Source organism: Sphaerodactylus townsendi, linkage group LG09 (genome assembly GCF_021028975.2).
Source record: "Sphaerodactylus townsendi isolate TG3544 linkage group LG09, MPM_Stown_v2.3, whole genome shotgun sequence".
In the NCBI taxonomy this organism is placed as follows: domain Eukaryota; kingdom Metazoa; phylum Chordata; class Lepidosauria; order Squamata; family Sphaerodactylidae; genus Sphaerodactylus; species Sphaerodactylus townsendi.
The window spans coordinates 29,845,644-29,868,763 of NC_059433.1; the positions used below are offsets into that span (position 1 = coordinate 29,845,644).

At 42.2% G+C, this 23,120-nt stretch overlaps 1 protein-coding gene across 3 annotated transcripts in view; it reads right to left on the bottom strand.

The window, feature by feature from the left end:
- Nucleotides 1–23,120, bottom strand: part of NFATC1 (nuclear factor of activated T cells 1) — a 171,497-nt gene that overhangs the window by 121,221 nt on the left and 27,156 nt on the right. For all 3 annotated transcript variants that reach the window (XM_048508238.1, XM_048508239.1, XM_048508237.1), the window contains exons 2-3: nucleotides 21,693–22,794; nucleotides 6,109–6,268 (exon numbers count right to left, since the gene is read on the bottom strand). In XM_048508238.1, the coding sequence (XP_048364195.1) occupies nucleotides 6,109–6,268; nucleotides 21,693–22,794 (1,262 nt within the window). The remainder of the gene's footprint in view (nucleotides 1–6,108; nucleotides 6,269–21,692; nucleotides 22,795–23,120) is intronic.

Here is a 23,120-nt window from a genome sequence, read left to right on the forward strand (position 1 = left end):
GAGAATCTAAGCAAATTTCTTGGTGTGCCTGTCAGGACGCATTTTTAAAGCTACTGGTACCAAAATTTCAGGGTCTCACCCAGAGACTGTCCTGCTGATACCACCCGAATTTGGTGAAATTAGGTTCATGGGGTCCAAAGTTATGGACCCTCAAAGGGGTAGACCCATCTCCTGTTACTCCCATTGGAATCAATGAGGGATGGGGCACCCCTTTTGGGGATCCATAACTTTGGACGCCTTGAACCAAACCTCACCAAACTCAATTGGTATCATCAGAAGAGTCTTCAGATGATACCCTGAAATGTTGGTGCCGCTGGCTTTAAAAATGCGCCCACTGCAGGCTGAAACATGAAACAACATTAAAAAATACAAAAAAAAAACCCAGACAGACCTGAATTTTTTGGGTATACCCAAATATTTGGGTATAACCGAATATATTATTTGTCTAATTCACGCAGAGCAGAGAATCTAAACAAATTTATTGGGGTGCCATTTAGGGACACATTTTAAAAGCTACTGGCACCAAAATTTCAGGGTCTCACCCAGAGACTGTTCTGATGATACCAACCGAGTTTAGTGAAATTTTGTTCAGGAGGGCTAAAGTGATGGACCCAAGTGATGGACCCCATCTCCTGTTAGTTCCCATTGGAAACAATTGGGGATGGGGCACCCATTTTGGAAGTCCATAACTTTGGACCCTTTGAACCAAGCTTCACCAAATCTGGGTGACATCATCAGGAGAATTTCCGGATTATACCCTGAAATGTTGGTGCTGCTAGCTTTAAAAATGCGCCCCCTGCAGGCCAAAACACAAAACACCAAAAAATACCCCCAAAAGCTCGAATGCCTTGCATTTGGATTTGTTCATATTTGGGCAGGACATATGTGTCCAGATTTGGGCTGAATCTGGGATTCAGTGCACCTGAATATCCAAGCCTAGCAGTGACCAGAACTGTACACAGTATTCCAATTGTGATCTCAGAATAGACCTGTATAAGGGAAGTATGATAGCAGCATTTTTATTCTCTAATTCTTGTCTAATTATGGCCAGCATGGAATTTGCCTTTTCCGCAGCAGTCACACACTGGGCTAACATTATCATCGAGCTATCCACTACCACTCTCATACCCCTTTCTTGGCCTGTTGCTGCCAGCATGGATATCATCAGTATGCATGTGTTGGTATTTTTTGCCCCAATATGTATCACTTTACACTTGCTCATACTGAATCTCATTTACCATTTTAAAGTCCATTCCTCCAGTTTGGAGAGATCCTTTTGGAGCTCTCTGCAACCTCATTTTGGTTTAAACACCAGAAATTATTTAGTGTCATCTGCAGACTTGGCCACAACGCTGTTTGCCCCCAGCTCCAAGTCCCTGAAAAGCAGTGGTCACAACACAGATCCCTGAGAGATCCCACTGCTCACATCTTTCCATTGTGAAAACTGACCATTTATTCCCTCTCTCTGCTTACTATTTTTTTTTAGCCAGATCTGAAACCATAGGAGGACTTGTTCTGTTATCCCACAACTATGAAGTTTGCTTAGAAGTCTTTCATGGGAGACTTTGTCAAAAGCCTTTCAGAAATCCAATATACAACATCCACTGGCTCATTCCTATTCACATGCTTATTGGCACTTCCAAAAAAACTCTAAAAGGTTAGAGACACAGCACCTATATTTGCAGAAGTCACACTGGCTTTTGCTCAGCAGGTCTTGCCCTTCTATGTGTTCGACAGTGCTATCTTTAAGAATGCTTTCTATCAACGTATCTCGAACAGACATTGAGCTAACTGGCCTATAATCTCCTGGGTCCCCCAAGAACCCTTTAAAAAATAAATGGGTGTTCAATTGTACCAGTCCTCTGGTACAGAGGCTAATCACTGGTTACATATCATCATTAGAAGTCCAGCAATTTCCTATTCAAGTTCTTGAAGAACTCTAGGCTGAATACTGTTTAGTCTCAGTGATTTGTTAGAATGCACTGTGTCTATACATTCTATAATTATGGGAACAGTGTGTTCTTGGCTGTCTCAAAGACTTGCTTCTACTTTTTTCAGGCTTTCAATCAATCCCTTGTTCTTGTCACTCTTTACTCCTTAAGGTTTCCCCATATGATTTGTTAGTGCTTGCCTATCCAGAAACAAGCCCAAATTAATGATCTCTACCCACTGTAAAAAGGAGCAATTGTTGGCTTTAACCCTAGATGGCCCTTTACTTCCTCCTATGTTTCTTGCATACAGAAGATCAGTTCTCTTGTACTGATATACCTCACGGTCCATAAACATGAAAATTTGAGGTGCAGACACATTATTGGAGAAATTAAATGGCTGCTCAGGGCCATACAGGATGTTAGTGGGAAGGCAGAATTTGAAATCAAAAATTCCCAGAATAGAAAGCACTTTTTTCTCCCTTGTAGCAGCTTGAAAAGTACTGGATTTCTGAGGAGGATTATGATTAGTAACAGAGTTTTATGAGACTGGGTATGAGGTGCTTTGCCAAGCATTACCTCATCATGCCCAATTAACCAGCACCTTTGATTAGCCAGTTTCTCAAAGCATTTTTAGCTCTTTCGAGGTGTGTCAACTCGTCTCATTCTCCAAGCATTTAGAAATCCTTATGATAACTCAGGCTGCCATGGTAGCCAAACACTCAAACAAGTAAAGAGAAAACATGTAGGAGTAAGAATACATTAAGGGCACAGGTGATCGAATGCATATTTACTTGGAAGGCAGTAAGGAGGTATCAGTGTGTGTGCAATGCCAAGGTTCCTTCCAACCTGTCACTATATTCTGTTATCTATAACAATGTTAGTTCGGTCATTTGAAAAAAAATTGTATTAGAATATAGTCCTGAACTGTATTAGAACATAGTCCTGAACAAATATGAGAATTATTCATTTTTATGCGCTGCCTTGCATTATCAAACATGATACTTTGATACAAGAGCATCTGTGCATCTTATTTATGCAAAAATACATCTTATTTTTACTTTCAAACTTTCAGACAGATGGGGGGGGGGCAGGTAGGCACTTGATCCCAGGCAGTGTGTTCTACAACAAAAAACAGCATGCTTTGTTCTGAGGCAGAAGAATATACAGTCTACTAACATCTTTATGTGAAACAGAGTATGGTTAGCAGGTTTGGATCAGTGGCAGTGGGAAAGAGATGCCGTTAACAAGGAATTCAGTCGGAGCAGATGCAAAATTTATCAGAAGCAGTTTCTGTATTTTAATGGGCATTCCAACACCATCTGCTGCAACGGCAACGTATCAAAATGGGTGCTGCACAGGGTGGAGAGCTCTAGTGGGTGGGGTGGAAGTGGTGATATCTAGCTCAACACATGTGGGCAAAACCAACACCATCTTAATAGAGATGACTACCATACAGTATGGGGCTCCGGTAGCCTTTCCTATTTGTGCAGAAGGAATGTCAGCAGCTGTCTTCTACAACAATCGGACAGGAAGTTTCCAGTGATATTTTTTTCCTATCCACGACCTTAAAACAAATGGTCACAGAGGCACATCCTTATTATGTCTAAATGGGCAGATGTGAGTGGTCAGTTGACAGAAGAAAACCTGCTAAGGACAATCTTACTTTCTACAGCGAAGGGAAAAATGCAGGAAAGCCAAAAAGAAGCAGTCCCACTTAGTCTATGGACTGAAAAACAGATTCACCTTCATTACTTCTCCATATCTGACATTTGTTTCTGTTCGATCAGGCTACCTATGCAGGGACACTCAGCATGCTTCATTTCATTCTGACACACAGTCGCGAGCGATTGCAGGGGAGTGCCTGGACACATTTAGCCCAATTAAATGTTGGCACTGTGTTTGTTTTTTTCCAATCACCCGGGGTGGAAATTTTAAATGTCAAGCTGCCCACTGTGAATGGGTGCCTTTCCTCTACATTTCCTTGTGCCCGGAAGCTAGCAGAGTACATACCCATGACACACGCTGATAGCTACACATTTCAGATATCGTTCAATGTGTTTTTAAAAAATATATAGTGTGCCATTAGGTAATAATTATTAAGCAGTTTGCACACTGGATAAGCCAACGTTGATATTGAATGAAAAAGAATAAACATGGCATTTGAGAAAACAAACAAAACACAACTGTGTACAATTTGGTTCATCCTCTATTAGCTATCTCTCTGGAAAACAAAATTTAAATCGTTCCCAGCTGAAAATTATTCCCAAACTTGCATCCTTTTTTTTAAAAAGAATAAGCAAAGAGCAAGTTTCAAGGAAGACTGTTTCTGAAAGCAATTACATAAATGCAGGCCACATGAGAGAAATGCCAGGCCTTAACAAAGCAAGCATTTCCTGAGCTTCTACTACTCCAAACTTCCAAACACCAGCTAGCCTTCCACGAACGCAGCACAAAGATCATGTTAGGCTCCCTCCCCTGGAAAAAAAAAAGCTCCCCAGCATGAAGCAAAAGTCAGTCACAGTCTCCTGCACTACTACAGGACTACTTTATAGGGAAAGAATCCAGGGACATGACTGAGGAGCTGAGTCCTAAGAATCTTCCCATTTCTGAATGCCTGCTGTCAGACCTTATGCAATGTAAATCCATGCAGTATTATAGCTGGCCTTTACCACTCTGTCATCCCCAAATAAATCAGCTCAAAATAAACACTGTGGATACAGTGCGTATACACTGTATATACTTACTAAAAATAGAAGGTCATGCCAGGCTCTAGATACTGCAGCTCTTCTATACAGGCTGATCTCAATACCAAGTTAGGCGCACAGAAGAGCAATGGAAACCAGTGGATTTGGGCATGCTTACCTCTGCACATCAAGCAGGAAGCGTTTGCAATGTACCGTAGGAAACTGGGCCTTACTCACATTGGCAAAGCAAGAGACCTGAAAGCTCAGGCGTAAGCAAAGAAGCAAGATATCATTCCATTTAAATGGGTGCCAGGTACAATAATATTTCAAGTCTGATGATGCATAGTTAAATTTGTAGTTTTAACGGGGGATGAGTGTGTGAGACAGAATGTGTGATAAAAGGGTGAAAGAAGGTCCACTGGCCGATTTGGATAATTTTTTTCGGAAATCAGCTTCTATCCATCTTATGGAACAAATTGCAAACTATTCCGAAAATATTTATGGAAGGCAACCCATTCCACTTACATGCTTTGCCAGTACAGCATAATTATATCAAAGAGGGGTGGAAAACTGTCCTCCTCGCTTTTCTCTTGACATGTCCCACAAGTTATGTAAAAGATACGCATATCTATCCATTTCATGGTGACAACCACAGATGCGCCAGAAGGCAGAAGTGTCTTGGATTGCATTGAGACTTTGGGCAATTATTTGCACATTTTCAAAACTGGATATCGAATGACATGCAGCACAGAACCAAAACTATGCTTTATGTTTTCTGCACATTTGGAGGATCCTTCGTTATTAGGACCGTACAATTCGGCCAATATAGGCTTATGGTTCATGAATATGTGAATGAACTGCATTGAATTGCTTTATATGTTACTCTTTCTATGTAAATTTTGGATGCATCACTGCGTTATTTGATTTCTTGTATAGTCTTGTATAGACTTGAATGCTTTTGATACTTACACTGTGCACATTCAGGATGGTTGTCCACTTGATGACACTTACAATATTACTTTACCAAATTATATGTTATATATATTGAATAGGCGTTGCCATTGATAAAGTTGCAATAATAATAAAGTTGCCATAGCCTGGTGTGTAATGTGTTGTCGTCGTTTGCCCACCTAATCATGTCTACAACTGCAGCTTCAGACAGGAACCAAGTGGTAAAGTTTACATACTTAAAGGTGCACAGAAGCATTTGGGTTGCAACCACACAACTGAAGCAATGCATAAAGCAGCCTGCAGAGCACACAACCAGATTTGCATGGTCGTCTCTTGAGACAATGAAAACTGATCTTCAGTGCAACAAAATTCTTGCATGCAATAAAAAAAATCAGCTCAATTAGAGACAAGAGTTCAAGAGATGGAGGGAGAATATTAACTACGGTCAGCAGAGTTCTAGAGGGTTTGTAAAGGTTTCTGCATAAGTTCTTTTTCAAGGCACAACCACAGGCCAACTTGGCTGTGCTGAAAAATGTGAATACCTGCACCATTGGATGTCCTCCGGCCGATGCCTTCACAGCCCCTCGACTCCCTTCTGTTTCATAATGGGCTCTGTGATGGGACTTGGGCTGCACTTCAATCCGAAGTTCATAAGGTCCTGAGTGAGACGGCAACTGCCAATCCAGAGCAGGCAAAGAGGGGCTGTAATGGAAAATGACGGGGATGAAATATTCATAAGCAGACCATCATAAACCACAAGAATCTCATACTATTACTTTAGAGACCATGTTTAGCAGTTCATCATTCACCATCTTACATCTGAAATTTCATCAATGGAGATAATGGCATGACATAAGTAATTTAAAAGGCAATGGTTATTTTATGAAGATTTATGGATGATGCAGATTTGATGGGCCAGGTGCTATCAGATGCTTAAACAAAATGGAAAAACGTTTTAAGTTCTGTTCTGTTTTTTTAAAAAATCCACTTAATGTATCAATCCATTAATCAAAAAGTACAGAGGCGGTTAATAAGAAATGGAAAACCTGGATGTGCAGTTTCACTCTGAAATGGACTTTGGGGAGTATAAATGCTTTAGCGTATTCAATTTCCATTCAACCAAGTTGATCTTTTGCTCACACCCCAGCCGCCATCAAAATTCTGCTGCCATAAACAGCAGAAGACGGAGCAAACATGTCTCCCTTTCTGGGGCCAACACTTTTATATAAACATTTAGTCACCTGAAAGCTATTTATTTATTTATAATACATTCAACCTGTCTTTCTGTAAAAGGGATTCAATGTGGTAAATGGAAATCTGATTATCATGGTAACTATCAGGAGCCCAGGGGGACATATGGGGCAATTTTGTCACGTAGGGGCGGAAAATCACCCCCACAACCCTCCTCCTTCCCCCCTCACTGACTTCAAGACCTGGTGCAAAAAAACACTGTTTGGTCGTGGTGGGGGAGCGTGGCCACCAATACAGGGGGTGGGCATGGAAAACTCAGATTTTGCACCGGGCTACATTGTCCCTAGATACGCCTCTGGTAACTACTCCCTAACAATTTGAAGCTATGTCTGAAACACAAATATTTTTAAGAGTGTATCCTTTTCATCCTCAGCCTAGGAATACCTTACAGTAACTGTCCTCTGAAAATAGGGCGGTATAGAAAACGAAACAATAAATAAATAATCAGGAAATCCTTTGACAATAAATAAATAAATAAATAAATAAATAAATAAATCAATCAATCAATCTGCAATAGTTCCTTGTCTTCTTGTATCACAGCTTGTCTACATGGCTGAACAAGAGTGTTGTCAACAATAGGCTCTGCCCAGTCCTTTGGCATTTTTTTTCCAGAGACCTTTTTAACATGCCTAGCTGAAATGCTAAAGAGGGCGCCTAGGAAACTCCCATGAAGACATAATCATTCCAAAAACTCTTTTGATGCATGCCTGAGAGCAAATAGATGCATCCAGCTCAAAAATGGTCTTGAAGAAGCTAAATACTGGGCAGAGCTTGGCGGAGATGATTTCTGTGTGAAAACAGTGATAGCTCCAAATTTTGCTCAAGGAGAAATATGAGCCCAAGTGGCAGCAGGACACTGACAATTTCACATTTATATTATTATTATAAGCCAGTGGCAGTCGACTTGGTTTTACTTTGACAAGTGTGGCATGAATCTCAATTGTGAGCTGCTGTACATATACAACCTTCCTGTCCTCAACTGTAAGACTGGTTTTATAATGAGTTGGGACACAGGTAGTGTAGTTCTAAAGGGGGAGACAGGAATGCCTGACTATGCCTCAGCCAAGATTATGGGCTTTCCCAATTTATCCTGGCATGTTAAATACCTGGCCGAGCAATTCTAAGAGGAGGGGCAGTTACTCCACGGACAGGGTGTTGCAGCTACACCATCTCCAAAGACGCTTGCTGTGCTCAAGGTCCCCAAATGTGTTGAGCCAGTGGGCACCTGAAGGAAAAGACAGTAGGCACCCCACAAAATGGCTGTCATAGGGGAGGAGCAATCACAAAATGTATGGAGGCCTCAAGCCAAGCATCCTGTTACAATGAAGGCAGCAGGGGCGTAACGAGGCAGGCCTGGGCAAACTGTAGCCCTGGGCAAAACCTGGCGGCCACTCCACCACGACCAAATTTTTTTTGTACCAGGACATTGGTGCCTGCAAGGGGTGCATTTTTAGACATATCAGCACCAAAACTTCAGCATAACATCAGGAGACTGTCCTTATGCTACTTCCCATGTTTGGTGAGGTTTGGTTCAAGGAGTCCAAAGTTATGGACTCCCAAAGGGGGTGCCCCTATCCCCCATTGTTTCCAATGGAAGCTAATAGGAGATGGGGGCTACAGTTTTGAGGGTCCATAACTTTGGCCCCCCTGAACCAAACTGCACCAAACTTGGGGGGTGCCATCATCTCCAGATGATACCCTGAAATGTTGGTGCTGATACATCTAAAAATGCACCCCCTGCAGGAACATCCTAGAAATTTGCCCAAGAATCTTTGTTCTGCATTGAGTTTTCTGCATTGCTGTCAATGGGGGTTGCAGGCTGTGGGGGGCACATTTCTGAAGGCACAGTCTCAAAACTTTCAGGGTCTCATCAGAAAACTTCCCTAATGATCCCCCCAAGTTTGGTGCAGTTTGGGTCAGGGGGGCCAAAGTTATGGACCCTCAAAACTGTAGCCCCCATCTCCTATTAGCTTCCATTGGAAACAATGGGGGATAAAGGCACCCCCTTTGGGAGTCCATAACTTTGGACTTCCTGAATCAAACCTCACCAAACATGGGGGGTAGCATAAGGATAGTCTCCTGATGATACGCTGAAATTTTGGTGCCGCTAGCCTAAAAACTGCGCCCCCTGCAGGCCAAAAATGGAAAACCACTATAAATACCCCCAAACAAACCCTGCGTTTTGATGCCCCCCACAAGGTGGTGCCCTGGGCTGCTGCCCACCTTGCCCAATGGGCATTATGCCAGTGGAAGGCAGATATTTCTGGACTGCTGTTTCTACAGACCCAAATATGATGATTCCTGAGGTCTTTTGAAGCATTTCCTACTCCAATGAAATGGAGGAAAGCTAGAACTGACTCGGCTTTGGGGAAGGAACTAGTAGGTGCCAGAAAACACATTGGTGGATAACACTTAAGAACTGCTCATGCTTATGAACTCTCACTTTGTGGAACTAGTGAAGAAGTGTTTGCTTACTCCTAAACCTTTTGAAAACAATTGGGGGGAGGGCGAAGCCTCAGTGTGATCATGCCATGCATACTTATGCCAAGAATGTACACAGCCAATTTTTATTCTGATATCAATCGTCAAGTTAGATATCTCACAGCTTTTATTTCTTTCGTAATCCCCTCGAAACCAAGCATTAGGGGTGAACAAGAATTCATCCTTGAAATGCCGAACAATGTTGCCCCAAATGTCCCCATCAATTTTTATTTCAATGTCTCGGTCTCCTTTTGCTGTAACTTACAAGTTTTCCAGTTCTTATTTGTGAGTCTACAGAACAGAGACACAGGCATTGAGACCATGTGAAGAACCTTTTGCCACCCTCCAATTGTATTAGGGAAAAATGGGTTAAGCTGCAACCTGTAATCTTCTCCCCAACAGCAATCAAAAACGTGATTATTTTTAAAGAGAACACCGAAATGCGCATCTGTAGTACTACCATGTCACAAGGCTAATGTATTTAACAGCTTGAGGTGACTACCATTAATCAAACACAGCAAAATCTGGAGGGCCAATCTAATTTCTTGTGTTGTTTACAATAAAGTCTGCTGTTTGAAACATTCTTGAATAACTTTCTGGAGAGACTTTGCTCGACTGCACCCAAAATCTGCATAACACAAAGCAGCTGCGTATCTCCTGATGACAACCACTGAATATCATGAAGCGAATGATTCTGTTTAGGTCAGGTCAAAATGATGCCCCCCCCCCCACTTCTCTCCCTTCCCTTGCAACCAAAGACAAAATATCAGATTATGGGATTTGCAAGGAAACTTTTTAAAAAATCCTCCATCAGGCAAAAACATTCTCCCCAAAGTTGCCTTTAATGAAAAAAGGGAAAGCGACTGATTAAAAACAACACAAAACCCTCCTTTTTCCTGTTTCCATCTCAGAATGGCACCTGGAACACTGATTAAAAGAAAGTCATTCATTCTATTACAAGGTCTCCACATAATTCAACCCATCATGAACATTCTATTGCAATTTACAAGCCCTGACTGATAATAATAAACGCACAATTAATTGTAGCTTTCCTGATAGAGGAAGCGGCATCATGGGCTGCGGCTTGCCACTGCGATTTCCTATTCTAGGTTATCTTCATTGTACACTTAATTTCCTGCAGCACAGCAGAGTTGAAGGAAGAGATACTGAGCATATATTTAGATTTTAAAAGCTCTTTGTGAAAAGTGGAGGCCCCTAAGATCAGTGAGACTCCAGCCATGCCCACATGGGGATATAACCCGAAAAGAATGCTTGAAGAATCACGGGAACATGTTTTATTTGCTTGTAAGTTCTATAAAGAAGTTCTCATCAATCCTATAGACTCTTGTCTTCCAAGAAGAGATAGAAAGACTCTTCTTTCAACTATGCTTGCAGATAAGAATCAGGGGATCACTTACAGAGCTGCCTAATTTGGATGGATAACTAACAAAATAAGAAAAACCCGTGTTAATCACTTGTAATTTCAGAATTATATTTATATTCCTAACATTATTATTTTATTCATCTATTCCTAATTAATTCCAATTCCTCTGATCTTTGATGCAATCTCTTTGTAATTGAAGTCGATTTTATGTTTTGGTATAATATTTTAGTATTATTTTACAGCTTTTATGTGTTTTGGTCATATAAATAAATCTACTACTACTACTATGTGAAGAAATGCTGAGGAAGATGTACAATGAGATACTACCCCACCACATATTAAGGGTTTCTTTTAAGCGTACACTTACAAATGTAAATGGTAAATGAGACAAATGTGCTTCTTATAAATATGCTAACTGAAGCATCAGGATTGGTTGCAGCTGAAGTTAAAGGAATCCTCAGCAACAAACTTAGGTTTGCTGCCTTGTTCTGTGTGGAATGTCTTTTTCTTAGCATGACTTTATGACTTTCACTAGAACCAGACTGACCTCCCCCAGTTGAAAATCAAATTGCAATTTCTCAGCCAATGAACTTCCAGCACACTTCCAGGGCCAGTGTGGTTGTGTAATAGCCCACAGCCACATAAATATTAGGGGCAAGAAAGAATAGCTGACACTGTGTCACTATGAACTAAGCTGAAATGTATATGTTTACATAATTTAAAAATGACTTGCTTAATTTGTATATGTAAGGTCATTTGAAAGGAACAGGGATGGGGTCAATCTAAAAAGTTAGCAAGTTGATTATTCATCTGAATTACCTAGGCCGTTTCCTATCGGCGGAAGCGGCGTTGGAATGGCGTTTCAACGCTAACCGACCCGACAACGCTTTCGGGACCGTCTCGCGATGGGCCGGTCACAGGAATTTAACCGGACAGCGGCACCACGGAGTGCCGGGCGCTCGCCGGACCCGATTCATGTCCCGGGCCTCCGGCGCTGTTAAGCGCCCGAGGCCTGCAAGGGATTACCGTCCCCCTGGCCCTGTGTGCCTGCTCCAAATGGCAGCGGAGGGCATGGTGTCCCCAGGCCTCGGCGACGCTACCGAGGCCCGGGGACAAGGTTTAAAGTGCCGAGGTTAAGGGGCGCCGTTAAAGCAGCTGCTGTTGCGGCTTCGACGCTGAAAGCGGCTTCACGGCAGCTGCTTTCCCGCAAAAAGAGCGCTGGGGAAGCTTTGGGGAAACGCCCGGCTTCCAGGCCGGCAACATGAGGCGATCAGCGAGGGCAGCCAGCGGCTACTGTTGCAGCTGCGCCCCGATGCGAATGGCGGCCTTGGAGACGGGCAAGCGTTTTGCATCTCCATTGGTGTACGCCATTTAATGCCCGTGCGGAAACGGCCCTAGTGTTTTTCACAGAACCTGCTGGTATTCCATTTTTTATATCCCAATTTTATATAAATTTGACCATTTACACACTTGTGGTCTCTTTTGCAATGAGTGTACATTCCCTTCAGGTTGTATTCTCCGCTATGCACGTTTTCACCTCTTCAGAACTCACCACACTCTCAGATCAGAGAATCCCTGGAGTATCTGGAACTTGTTAAAATGTAGCCTTTTCTCTTCCTTTTCAGGGAAAGTGAAGGAGATTGCTGTCCCCTAAGCTTTTTTAAGGTTTTGTCACTGCTCATTGCCTTTCCCTACCCACAGAACAGCAGTTTCTTCCACTTTTCCAGTCACCAATCCAGAACAATCAGTGTGCCTTCCTTCCTTTCTATTTTAACACTGCAGAGGTAGACCCTGAAATTGACATGAAATTGACCTGGTCTAAACCAAAGGAACAACAACAAAGGTAGAAGGAACCTCCCTAATTGGAGGTTGCAAGGAAACATTGAGGAAGCAGGGGCAAGGGCAAAACAGCAGATTGGCTCAGCTAGGAACACAGAAGGCTAATCCCTGTGCAAAAAAACAACAACAACAGAGAAACTACACTGTGAAGCAAACAGTTGCAGGGAAAATAGTGAATGCATAAATGGTCTGTGTGTGCACAGCTCATTCCTCTGTGTTCCTTTGGTTCCTTTATGTTTTCTCCCTTTCCCCTCTGTTTCATTAATAACATGCTTGTTGAAAAAGGACAACTAGTACAGAAAGATTATAATATATAGCCCAATCTTTATTGGTGCTGCTTTACTCATGTGCATGTATTGTCCTTAGAAAGTACAAGCTAGAAAAGCAGACTTGATGTGAGCCCAATGACCTTCCTAAGTGATTTTTAATTGCTGTTTTTGTGTATTTACGCAGGTATAATAGTTTGGTTTTCAGTTGCTTTTATTACGTATTTTTAAATAATGTTTGTTAGCCACCTCGGTAGTCCTGATGGGGCAGAAAGGTGGAATATTTTTGGTATGCAGGATAAAAAAGAACATATAAATGTCAGTGAAAGACCACACAGTAAGCACTCTGAAACACATACAGATTTTACCAAGGTTGCTGCTTTTCAGTGTTTTATCACTATGCATGTGCAGACCCATAATGCGGGGGCAGGAAGAGAGAAAGGAACTGAAAGGATCGGCTGTTGTATCAAACTGTGCATAGTTCAGTTTTTGAATTTTTTTGAGAAGTTCTCCTAGTTAAACCAAAATGTACAACAAAATGTACAACAAAACCATAAGGAGGAAAATGCTCTTCATTCCACTTGTGTGGCATCCTCTGAAACTTTTTTTTGGCTCATGAGCGCTGTAGAGACCCTTATCAATGTGACCCAGCCGCTGAGTCAGAGCCCAACACCAGCTATCATACTCTGGGGGCATCAGTGTGTACCAACAACTGTAAAAAATTTGCACACAGAAGGATGTTCACTTTTGGCAGTTGCTAATGTATTGCCCTGATCCTCTTCTTGGTCCATTAGTTTTTAAAATCTACAGTATCCAACCAGTCTGCACAAAATGGCCCTAACAAGAAGAAACTGCTTTCTGGAGGGCTGAAAGGACCAAGTGAGAATACTGCAAATCCAAAATCTTTTTTTTTAGCCTAGACAACATGTGAAGGGGCAGATGGACAATCCGATCTTGAAAACATCTTTGTTCATTTCAACTGAGCCACAAAAACCAATTTGCTTGTTAAGGTATGCATGAATATAAAGCATTTTATCATGGAATTGAAACCCCAGCTTTGTATATAAACAATCTTACTTTTTAGTGGCAATGCTTAGCGTTGGTTTAATGTCCCCTCACAAATATAGTTTGCTTGTAAAAGTTCTCAAAAGAAACAAAAAAGGATTGCCTTGGATTTTGCTTCAGTCAATTGCTTTGACAGTATTGCTTATTACAGCTTTGTGACATACAGACATTTTATGATGACCAATCTGTCATGGTTGCTAAGTTTCTTAGAGCAATCTGGTCCTACTTTTTTTATTTTTTATGTAAACCAGTATGTGTGCATTTGGGGCAAATGTGTGCATTTGGGGCAAAACATCTAGCAAATCCTATCATTTCCACATTTTAAAAAATGTAAATGAAACAAGATAAAAGGTTTTAAGGCAGTCAAACACACACACAACAGAACACCCAATGACAGAAGAGTAATAAAATTCAACTAGATAGCCAACATATAAAGACAAGAAAATATGAAAGCTACTAGTGATGTCACAAAGGGCTTGTCAAGCAGTAAAATGCCCACAGCCGTGGCTATTTTAGGCACATGGAAACTCTTCTTGCTAAAACCTTCTTGGCAGACAGGGTAAGAATAGTACCCTGTGGGGTCAGACTGCTTTGTTGATGGTTTCATCTATGCTAAGTGAAAATGTGGTGAAATCATAGATCTGTCTGCTATTTTTTTTAAGCTACACTGCCTTGGGAATAGCTTCCTGTGTCATGAACGTTGAAGCTATAATTCTTCTATGCTTTGAAAGCAAAATAGAAAGCATACAGCCCAGAAAGAAACCCCGAGGGCTGTTGTACATGGAAATCCTCTGCATTCTAAAATAACGTGTTCGGCTCACAGTTTCAGGATGCTGATTCTGCAGCTATATGTAAAGATATGCCAAAATTCATTGTGGAAGTACATACAGTAATATATGTTTTAGGTGATATACAATAAACATGTGGTACTCTAATTAAAAAGCACTAGCAATACATTACAAGACTTTTGGCAAAGTATAATAGGCAGCTCCCTTTGCAATCAAACACCTGAGCAAGATTATACAATATAGATCATTGTGCCTTAATTTATTGTCTACATCTTGCAAAATGTAATAGAAAAAGCAGGTGACTTGAAAATTATGCCACTCATGACACTATCAATTAAGAATTCTATGTATATCTTGGGATAGGACAAAAACATCCCTGGAGATTTCTCTGTGTGAGTAACTGATTCATAGGGTCGCCGTGAGTTGGAAGAGACTTGATGGCACTTCACACACACAGAAACATCTTTACCCCAAATCTTTTCTCCATAGCTTTGGTATATTGGGAGTCTCTCTACCTACTGAACGGTGATATTCTCTGAGTGACCCTCACCATCTACTCACAGGCATATTCTGTTCCAAGGCTGAGTCCTAACACTGGTATAAATGACAGACATCCCATTTCCTTTCACAGAACTACAGCTCCCTGGGTTCCATGACTTTCAAAGCCATTCACATCCGTAACAATGATAAGCCTTTCAATGGCTATATATGAATAGTAATTTAACAACAGTAGGCTAAAGAATTGCAGGCTGACCTGGATAGCCCAGGCCATTCTAGTCTTGGCAGAAGAAGCTAAGCAGGGTTGATGAGAGACCATTTAGGAAGTTCATGGTTGCTAGCCAATGGCAAATCACCTCTGAATTTTTCTTGCCTCTAAACCCTCCAGGGTCGCTCTTGACTGCAATTTCACAGCAAAAAAACCCCGCAACCGGCTTGCGGGTATACTCTATCTCAGAGAAAGGTGACCACACAGTTGGGAGTTGTGTGGCAGAAGTGAAAGAATCATGTTCCCCCAGGGAAAATTGTGCAGATTCTCTTTTTAACTTTGAGAATCTTATTTAAGCGCTGCTACATCGAAACCATTATTGCCTGCACTGTTAAGCACTGAACTTTGAAAAAAGTGCATTTATATTGCCCCAGATGGGTATTAGCAAGACTTGGCTTTTGTAAAGCTGCACCAGCCATTTTGCTTCCAAGGGCAGAAACAGAAAAACAATGTGGTGGGCACAACTTTACAAAAAGGCAAGTCTTGTTAATAGCTGCCCGGGGGAGTATAAAAGCTCTTTTTTCAAAGTCTGATGTTTAATAGTGCAGGTAATAATGGTTTTGACAAAAGCAGCACGAAGTAAGTCAAAAAGAAGGGGAGGGGAGACAGTCACTAGGACACAAGGGAGCATTTAAACACAAGGGAGATGTGGAAGATTAATTCACACATCTTCTGACCCTGAGACAGAGCATAGCTGAAGAGAGAGAGAGAGAGCAAGTGTATGTTCAGGAGCACATCTCCTTTTGTAGTCTTCTTTGCCACCTTAAGCCCTAGACTCTAAAAAACATCATTGTGTGGAGGTCTCTTTGATACTAGCTGGAGAAAAAGGCTCATCACTCTGGCTTAACATCACAATGAGCTCCATATTGTTTCCTGCTAAGCCCTAACTTCACACCACTTGCCTCTGAACAGATGTCTGTTTGCACTCCATCACAAAGAAAACAAATACAAAAAGCCACAAGGAGCAGACCTGTTGCTTGGGGGCAAGCCAATGTCATGAATAATCCCTTATTTGCAAATGAGCTTGTAGCAGCGTCTCTGTAAACTATGAACTGTATGACACACCAAAGCCACGTTATTTCCACTCTCTTACGCCCTTGAACAATTCCATGTCAAAGATACTTAAACAAAAGCTAAGAAGGGATTACTGAAACATTTCATATTTTGGCTTTGCTAAACGGTGGGCATTTACCTCAAGTGTATTTTCCATCGTAGTTTGAGGTGTTTAGATAAGTTATTCCATTTTGATGGAAGCAACGTGATTCACGCTGCTATTAATCTGCTTGTATCAATACTCCCCTTACGCAGTCTGTTGTGAACACTTTCTAAATGCTGAAACTTGGCATATAAGATCAAAGGCTACCTGACTGCAAATGGAGAACTGTAAAATGCAGGCAAAACACAACCAGATACAAGCTTCCCAATGTGAACCATTGTGGGAAAACAGTGCCCAGACGTGTTCTGTGAAGCATCACAGGTACTTGGTTTTTGAATTTCATATTATCTTCTCTGAGGAAGTTGCCTCAAGTTGGCTTTAAGAAGAGTATTCACTGGATCTCCTGAATTTTTTTTTTAAAAAAGCTAATGGTAGCTGTCGGGTATGTGAAAAGCAGCACCATGAAACAGACCATTCCCCCTTCACTGTTTTCACCTGGAGCTGCTGTTTGGCCCATGTGTGCATTTTCCCTCACAGAGACAACAGTAATTCTGGAACCGGGGTGGGGGTGGGGGATTTCTACTGGGAAAACTACATGGGGAAGAGGCTTAACTCTCCACCCCCGCCCCAATAATCTGACTTTAATTTTATGCTGCAACTAGATTTTTTTTTCAATATTAAAAAAATCAGAAATCTAGTAATAGATCTCATGCTGGCATGGCTAGTGTTGGCCCTTACTGAATTGCCTCTCTTTAAATGTGAATTCGCCATCTGTAAAATTGGAATTAAAATGACCTTATCAGGTTGTCACACAGATAAGTCACTTGCCAGTACTTTGTATGGTAAAAATCCTACATGAATTTAAATGATGTTAGTGGCATGCCAGTTTTTAAATTACTTTATGCAGCAATTTTAAAGTGCAGTGCACTTTAGCATCTCTTGTTTATTCTCACAACCATTTGTAACACTTGCAGAGATTCCTGCAAATATGGAATACTCTAATGGGTGGGCACAATTCAGTCACAGTCAAGTACTTTTAAACTGCGCTGTTTCCAAGGGAAAGATTTAGGTGCACATTTAACTCCTCTTAACCTGAGGCCCCTTCCGCACACGCGAAATAATGCGTTTTCAAACCACTTTCACAACTGTTTGCAAGTGGATTTTGCTATTCCGCACAGCTTCAAAGAACACTGAAAGCAGTTTGAAAGTGCATTATTCTGCATGTGTGGAATGAGCCTGAACTTCTGGCTGGATCATACCTACAGTAATTTAACCTGGTTCAAATAATAAATTGATTCCTGGGGCGGATCTGAATTCAGATTCCGCACATCCCTGCTCAACACTGAGACAATTTGTAACTGAGGTTCAACTCAGGTTTGTTTGTTTTTTAAATGTTCACCTAAAGACAGAATAAATCTTTACAAATTCATATATCATACAGGTAGATTTATCAAGAAGCCAGGATTAGCTTCTTGCTACCCTGTTGAGTAGTAAAGTGAAGCGGGCTGGAAGTACATCGGGGTAGAAACGTTTTTACTTGTCTGCCTTTTTAATACTGTGACATTCTTGTTCCTTCTCCACTGTCTACATACACCTCTCGTAATGAGAATCATCCATACTGCTACGCTCAAATAAAGGAGTTTCTTTCAGGATAAAGAGGCCTTGTTGACAAATGGAGCAAACAAGGCAAACCCCCCCCCACCACCACCCCTTGAAATCTATCTGGAAAACAGCTACTTGTATAGGAATTTTCCACATCACTTTTTCGTTATGGATTTTTTTTTATTCAGGAAGAAACACAGAAGGTAATACAATAGTTCTGGCAAATAAAGCTTATGACAGGGTGGATTTTGGAATCTGCATTATTTGTTGGAACCTAACCCAGGCTTTGAAACAGAGCAGATGTGTAAAATAATGGGGGGGGGGGGGTGCTGACTACCTATTTTTTTAAGTGTTTAAAATAACAATTTCAGTTGCATAGTCCATTGACTGTGCTGTCTGAGCTCAACTGCCAATTCGTATACATAAAATGAAAAAGTTTTATGGATAAAAGGAAGCTTGGGCGGGGCATTTGATTGGCAAAATAACTCAAATCGCACTTTTACAGTAGCTTCCAGCTGTCCTGCAGCACGAGTTAATGAGATCACATGGAAACAGACTGAAAACCAGGAAACATATTTTTACACAAAAGCAAAACAGTGGAAAAATATTCTATACACATAATGCTGGGGCTCATTTCGTTTTTCTTCACTTTCGGCAACACAATAGGGATCGTCTTAATTGCAGGTGATTTCTCTTTTTTAAAAAAGATTATCTGTAAAACTACTGAATGATGAAGATTAAAGTGATCTAATCACCATAAGATTTTTCCTACAGTTAAAAACTCAGACAGTATTCATCTAGGTGAAGTATATTTTGTTCCCCAGCTTATATGGAAAATATAGGGAAGATACTAACAGTGCACTACCTGGGTGAGGGAGGTGAATTGTAGATGGGGATGGCACAGCCATGGCATCATTGTGCCCTCTCTCCAACCTCTGTGAAAGAGCTGTATGCAGCACAGTGGGCTACGCCACGATTTTTGCTGGCATAGGCTTGCGCCGGCAAATTGGGTAGAGGAGGGACTCTAAGGCCGTTTCCGCACGGGCGGAATATGGCGGCCTGGGGACGGCAAAAACACCATCCCCAGGCCCCCATTCGCACAGGGGGCGCAGCTGCATCGCAGCCGCGCCGCCCTCACACCGCCCGACCGACGCCAAGCCAGCGTTTCCGGAGTGCGCTGGGAAGCGCACTTTCCCGGGAACGCTGGCTTGAAGCCGCTGCCGTGCGAATGGCAGCGGCTTCAAGGCGCCTCCCCCCCCACTCCCTCCCTGCACTTACCTTGTCCCCGGGCCTCCGGCGCATTGCCGAGGCCTGGGGACACGCCCCCCTGCCCTGTGACGCTGCAGCAGGCGCGCAGGGCCGGGGGGGCGTGTCCTCAGGCCTCGGCGACATGCCGGAGGCCCGGGGACATGCCGGGGCAGCCGGGCAACAGCGCTCTGCGGCGCCGTCGTCCCGGCTCTTTCTGGGACCGTCCATGCGCCGACCCAGCCGCTTCCGCCTCCATGCAGAAACGGCCTAAGCCAAAAAGGCTGAGGGAGCCAATTAATGCCAGTCACGCCTCTGTGAGTGCCCCGTTTGGTGCCAGGGTAAGCTCCAGCACTGGAGATGAACCCCTGCTATGGCTGCACTGGTGATCTTGCATGGCACTCCTGTTCTGCTCTCTGGCACTGCTGTATGTGCTCCAGTGCAAATGCCTCTTATGCTGGCACAAGGAAAGTGTTCTTTTTTTGAATTCAGTTGCAATTCTGGAAATCAAAAAGACTTCAATATATTGAACACTTCCTAAGATTCCTCAAGTACCTGAGTTTGATAGGCATAGGCACCCCATTCAGAATTTTAGGGCACAAACACAGGTGATCGGTTGACATGGTATATTGACTGATTTCATTTTATATGCTGATCTCCATATGCCACCCACACTGAATCATGAGATTTCTAGAGGCCTGATATGGCTGCACAGGAGTGCTGTCTGGTTTGTAGAGACTGAATGTTTGTATATGAACACTTTAACTTCTCTGCTAAAAGGCTGCCAAGTATGCTTCAGGGTGCCTTTTTGTTAAGAAGACATGCCTAAAGTTCAGAGAGGAGTTAGTTGGACTTGGGTTGTCTGTTACAGCAACTTCATTATCCATGGATGCACTACTCAGTGATATACATTTAAAAGAATACACTAATAGACTGCAGCTTTCTAGGGCTCTCAGAAGCCATTGTCTTATTACTTGCTAGTACCAAAAGAATTACCTAAGCTGACACAACTGTTCTGTTTTAAGTACGCAGCAAATCAGCACCTCAGCCAAGTTCAAATACCCATCAAAATTTGATCTGTCCAATTCAATCCCATTATGGTAAATCATTGTGTGAAACAGAGGTTTGGCCTCCATCCTGGGTTACTTTCAAGTTCCTCAAGGCAAAGATGACTGGGACTTCATTTCACTCTACAAAGGAGCAAAGACCACTTGCTCATATTAGAGATGTCTAAGACTTAGAAAACTTAGCTAGAATGAAAAACAGAATAACCAAGCAGTCACTATTATGCCTTTTCATGAACGATTAATGGTGCAAAAGTACCTACTAAGATTTATTATTATTATGGTAGATTTCACAGCTGCCAGATCTTTAGCTGGTTGTTGGCCTTTCATTACAATTAGAGCCTCACCCAGAGGCCTAGGAAGTTGTAATGTATCGGCGTAGTATTCGTGCGGATCCCAGTAGGGCTGCCTTCTGAATCTGACAGATGTTAATTTTGTCGATTTGAAGATGTTTCAAGTGCTGTCCTAGTGCTTTCGGGATGGCACACAGCGTGCCGATTACTGCTGGGACGACCTTTTTTAAAAATTATTATTAGTTTTATATACCGCCCTCCCCCTGAGGGCACAGGGCGGTTCACAACAGGTTAAAACAAACATTAAAACATAATTTATTATTATTATTTAAACAAGGTCCTTAAAATTATGCTATGCAATATATGACTAGGGTTGGGAAATTTTAAAAACACCGTAGGCTAGGCTAGTCAAAGATCAGAGTGCACATTATCAAATTATAATTTTAAACCTCATTGTATTGTATGTTTGGATTTTGCAGTTGTTACTCCCATCAAAAAAATCTGTACAACTGTGTGTGTGTGTGGGGGGGGGGTGTCAATGCCCCCCTTTGGCAGCAGCCCACCACTTCCTCTTCCCACCATGCTTCTCCTGGGTACGCTACCTACCTGTAAGGCACTTAATTTTTTTCTAGTCAGCAAAAAACTTAATAAAAACATAGCTAACTAACCATGTCAGAGCAACCAAGCAATGATCTAAAAATCTATGGACAGCCTGCTGCCGCCTTTTAACTCATCAGTGTGAGAACAAATCAGGACAACCCACCCCCCCTCAGAAGACTGGACTCCAGCAGAACCTGAGTCATCTTTACTTGACTCATGAATTATTTTTTAAAAGTTGACGAAGAGACGAGTGTGTGAAAAGGCAGAAAGAAACAACATTTCAAAACAGAGCTCTTTGAAAACATACATCCAAAAATAAATGATACCTCATGTATGACGTTGGAGACAACGGCTTTGATTTGGCCCACTGATAAGGATGCTGTGGCACCGAGAGATACTGATCACAGAAGTTTCCTTTCCTGATGTGCTGGAATCCAGGAAATTCTTCTGGTGACAAGTCAGCTGTTGGTGAGATGGTCCCATGATCCTCGCCACTTGGTTCAGTCTTGAGTGTCATGGAAGGGGTGTGATCTATTGCCGTTTTCCTGGATTTGATAGGAATCCCGTCATTCATGTCTATTGTGCTGTCAGTGGTAAGGGCATTGATAGCTGCAACAATGGCCGAACTGGTGTACTGGTTAGTGTTTCCCAGCCAGGTCTCATCAGTCACACTAACTCTTGGAGAACTCTGAGGAGAGGGTGTCGGAGAGTGGTGCGGCGAGTAGGAAGTCTGCCTGCCATTCAAACTATATTTTCTCTTGTTACACGGGGAAGAGGGCCTAGAGTTGCGACCACTCACCCAATTTTCCTCAGTAATGCTTGTTCTGGGAGATCCAGAAGGAGAATGTCTAGGTGAATTGAGTAACGTGCAGGCTACCATGCTGCGTTGATACCCCTCCTCAGTGTCAGTGGTCTTAGGTGATACACACGGAGACTGCCAAGGAGAGGTCTGAGGAGAAGTATAGGGATAAGAGTAATTGGATTCATAGGAAGATGCCTCTGAATTACAACTTCTGGAAGACAAACTGCTTGCCGGGCTCAGGCATGATGGGTCTCTATAGGCCTCAATGTTTGGTAAGTTGAGAGTGGCTGTAGAAGGTGACCTCTTCGCATTTGGGATGGCCTCCTCAACCTCAGCCTCATGGAAGAACTGGTTGTTGTTGTGATGCAGTCCTAAGTAAGAAGTTATTTCAATTCTAGGGCTTTCTAGAGCTGGCACTCCATTAGATCTGACATTTGGCGACAGATAATATCCAGCGGTGCCACTGTCAGCATGCCCTCCATATCCCGAAGGATGATTAGTTGATGGGACAATCGAAATGACTGGATTAGATGTCTGAAGGCCATGACATGGAGTTGACAATGAAGGATGTGCCAAACTTAGAGGCAAACTCGAACTTATATTGGAAGATGCATAGTTATAATGTTCTGTAAAAAAAAAAGGATAAAAATAAAAAAAGAAATAAAAAGAATGACATGAGATGCTGAACACACCAATAAATAACTTATTAGTAAACCAAAATTCTAACATGATTTGGTGGACAAGATGACAATTGCCTTGGATTTAAATCCTGACTCAGACATTTCCTCAGTGAGCAGCACTGAGCAAATCTAATGAATATCTGCAGCTCCCTGGTCCCAATTCACAGCCTTTGCTCATTACTGTATACTCTGGCAACTGTTCTCTGGGGGCTTTCCTAATACCTGGTACCACAGATTCTTTAATAGGACATGCCAAGGATTGGACTTGTCAC